Source organism: Cricetulus griseus, chromosome 4, assembly GCF_003668045.3.
Source record: "Cricetulus griseus strain 17A/GY chromosome 4, alternate assembly CriGri-PICRH-1.0, whole genome shotgun sequence".
In the NCBI taxonomy this organism is placed as follows: Eukaryota; Metazoa; Chordata; class Mammalia; order Rodentia; family Cricetidae; genus Cricetulus; species Cricetulus griseus.
This window is the reverse complement of record NC_048597.1, coordinates 150,335,108-150,338,088: the sequence shown is the minus strand read 5'-3', so window position 1 is coordinate 150,338,088 and position 2,981 is coordinate 150,335,108. Positions and strand designations below refer to the sequence as shown.

General features: G+C 33.9%; 1 protein-coding gene across 1 annotated transcript; it reads left to right on the top strand.

Moving 5' to 3' along the window:
• The first annotated feature begins 219 nt into the window (after nt 1-219).
• LOC100771730 (olfactory receptor 8B3) lies at nt 220-1,152 on the top strand. Its single transcript, XM_027412250.1, has one exon. The coding sequence runs from the start codon at nt 220-222 to the stop codon at nt 1,150-1,152; it is 933 nt and encodes a 310-aa protein (XP_027268051.1).
• Nucleotides 1,153-2,981: the final 1,829 nt, after the last annotated feature.

Genomic DNA, 2,981 nt, shown 5'->3' with positions numbered 1-2,981 from the left:
ATTCTTTATCTTGTGATATTTTTCAGAAATCACAATGAAATTCAATATCAATTGCCTTCTTATATAACATAGTTTGTGGATGCACTAGCTGATTCTACACAATAAGTAGAGGCTACCAAAAATATTCCCAACATCATGAATGGAAAGTACTCAAGACTAGTGTGGATCATCGTCTAATGCAGCTCTATTTTCTGTGTCCACAGATTTTCTTAGAGAAGAATGGACTTTGTAAATATCTCCTTGGTGACTGAATTCTTTCTGGTAGGATTAACAGACCAGCCTGAACTCCAAATGCCCTTGTTCTTTCTGTTTCTAGCAGTGTATCTGATCACTGCATTGGGAAATTTGTGTTTGATCATTCTAACTGTGCTAAATTCTAACCTCCACACTCCTATGTACTTTTTTCTCTTTAACTTGTCTTTTATAGACATCTGCTATTGCTCTGTGTTCACTCCCCAAATGCTGATGAACTTTATATTAAGGGAGAACATCATTTCTTACATGGAATGTATGGCCCAAGTCTTTTTCTTTTGCTTCTTTGTTGTTTCTGAGTGTTATGTGTTGACTTCAATGGCCTATGATCGCTACATGGCCATATATAATCCACTGTTGTATAATGTTGTCATGTCTCCTAATTTATGCTTGAACCTTATGTTTGGTTCCTATTTTATTGGATTTTCTAATGCTGTAGCTCACACTGTATGCATGCTGAGACTGACCTTCTGTGATACTAACATCATCAACCACTACTTCTGTGACATTCCTCCTTTGCTCCAGCTCTCCTGTACTAGCACGTATGTCAACAAGCTTGTAATTTTTGTTTTTGCAAGCATCAATATCATCGTTCCTACTTCAACTATCTTAGTCTCATATGGCTTCATCCTTTCCAGCATCTTCCACATCAGTTCTTCTGAGGGCAGGTCCAAAGCCTTCAGCACCTGCAGCTCCCACATCATTGCTGTTTCTCTGTTCTTTGGTTCAGGTGCTCTTGTGTATTTCAAACCCTCTTCAGCTGTGTATATGAATGAAGGAAAAATCTCTTCTGTCTTTTATACCAATGTGGTTCCCATGTTGAATCCCTTAATCTACAGCTTGAGGAATAAAGATATTAAAGTTGCTCTGATGAAAAGCCTGAACAGTAGGAACCTTTGATTATATGGGGTTGTCTTTATGGCTCTTATTTTGGGCACAGAGATAGTTTCTATTAATGGAAAATATTTCAGCAGAAGACTTTACCTCTTCTTGTGTAGAAAACATTCTACTTTGTTATTTTATGTTCTTTTTTTGATTTGTACAGACAGAAACCCTTGTCTTAATTATGAAAATTAATCTGATCCCCTTTCAATCATAAAAAGAAATTTGAATCTTCTAGATTTTATGTTAATATTTTCATACTTTACTCTCTTTTTAGTCACTTCCAACATTTTCTATTCTATTTATTTAAAAATAATTCCACTAATAGGGCTTACCTATTATGCCCATTCATTACAAACTTACTTTTGCCTCTAATAAATTAAAATAGATTTTTAAAATGACAAATGAAGTTACATTAGGATGTCATTATCCACTCTATGTGGTTTTCTCATTTTGAGTATCTTTGAGTGTGTAATTCAAACATTTGATTCTGTTGTTTTCTATACATCTTCCAGTGGAAAGCAACCTATTAACATCTTTTTCAGCTGCCAATGTGACAGATATGATTTTTTGGCAATCAGTAGCTTAATGAGAAGGGAAGACTTACCTAATGGTTCCAAGATTCAAGCATGCTATTAATTCACATATATTTTACATATTTTACTGTTATTATTTACAAAGTATGAACATAATAGTATGTTTAAACTTTGTTTATCTGTGGGATACACATGTGCCTCATGTTTTGCAGTGGTTACTTTATTTTGGATTTTTTGTTTTTATTTTTTATTTTTTGGTAGAAATTGGAGTTCATTTACAAAATCAAAAAATAGAATAATATGAATGTTTTAAGGGCTTGGTAATTAAAGAAAAAGAACATATGAGACAGAAATATTGCCAACAATAGTTATTAAATTGGGATCCAAGAAGACACACACTGAGGAAATAAGAGTCTTTCATTGCAAAGAATCTCAGAGGGGTTCTGAAAATCACATTACTGTCTGAATCTAACTTTCTTATTTATAGCACTGTAAATATTCCCTTGCTTTATTAATATCATATATAATTCATACCCACCATAACTGTGCATTAGTAGTGCTTTTGAGTAATGAAGATTGTTTTATTAGGAAATCAATTGATACAGGCTATATTTGTTGGGTCCAAGTAGAGTAAGGAGAGAAGGTCAAGGAATAAAGAGCAAGCAGTCATTGTGACACTAGTTAGGAAGAAGGCTTCAAACAGTGAATGGCAGGTAGTGGAAGTCTCTTTCTATATCTTATTTTACTTTTTATGTAACTAGCTGGGAATATTGTGAGGAGTGAAGCACCTCTCTCAAGAGGGTAAAAAATCTCAAGATAGTTTACAATAAAGAAGAGTTTAACCTAAAGTTATATCTGGGGATGAGAAAATCATTCTGTTGTGGTTGACTTTCATATGTGATTACCAACATGGAATTTCTCTGCTAAATGAACATAATATCACCAAAATGGACTTTATTGCCACAATAAAGGGATCAAGGACAGATGCTATTGCCGCATAACTCTTGGAGAGCTGGCTTTTTCTCTTCTGTAAATCAACAAGAGTAGATGAAGTATTTGTAGTTATAAGTCATTTTAAATTATTCATCTGAAACATAAAATATTTCAATGACAATGACATGAGTTTTCATTATGGATATAGTCCCCCCACACTGTGTGGGAGGACAGTAGAATCCTGTGAGTTTTTAAAAATAAGTTTCCCACTGTCTAAGGGGAATGATGATATTACACATATCAGTGTAGCATTAATGAACAGTAGTAAAACAAATCCATGGTCCAAACTCCTATGACATCAGGCAGAGATGACTGTGT

Excerpts from the sequence above, each read along its gene's own strand:
- LOC100771730 (XM_027412250.1), top strand. The coding sequence starts at position 220 with ATGGACTTTGTAAATATCTCCTTGGTGACTGAATTCTTTCTGGTAGGA.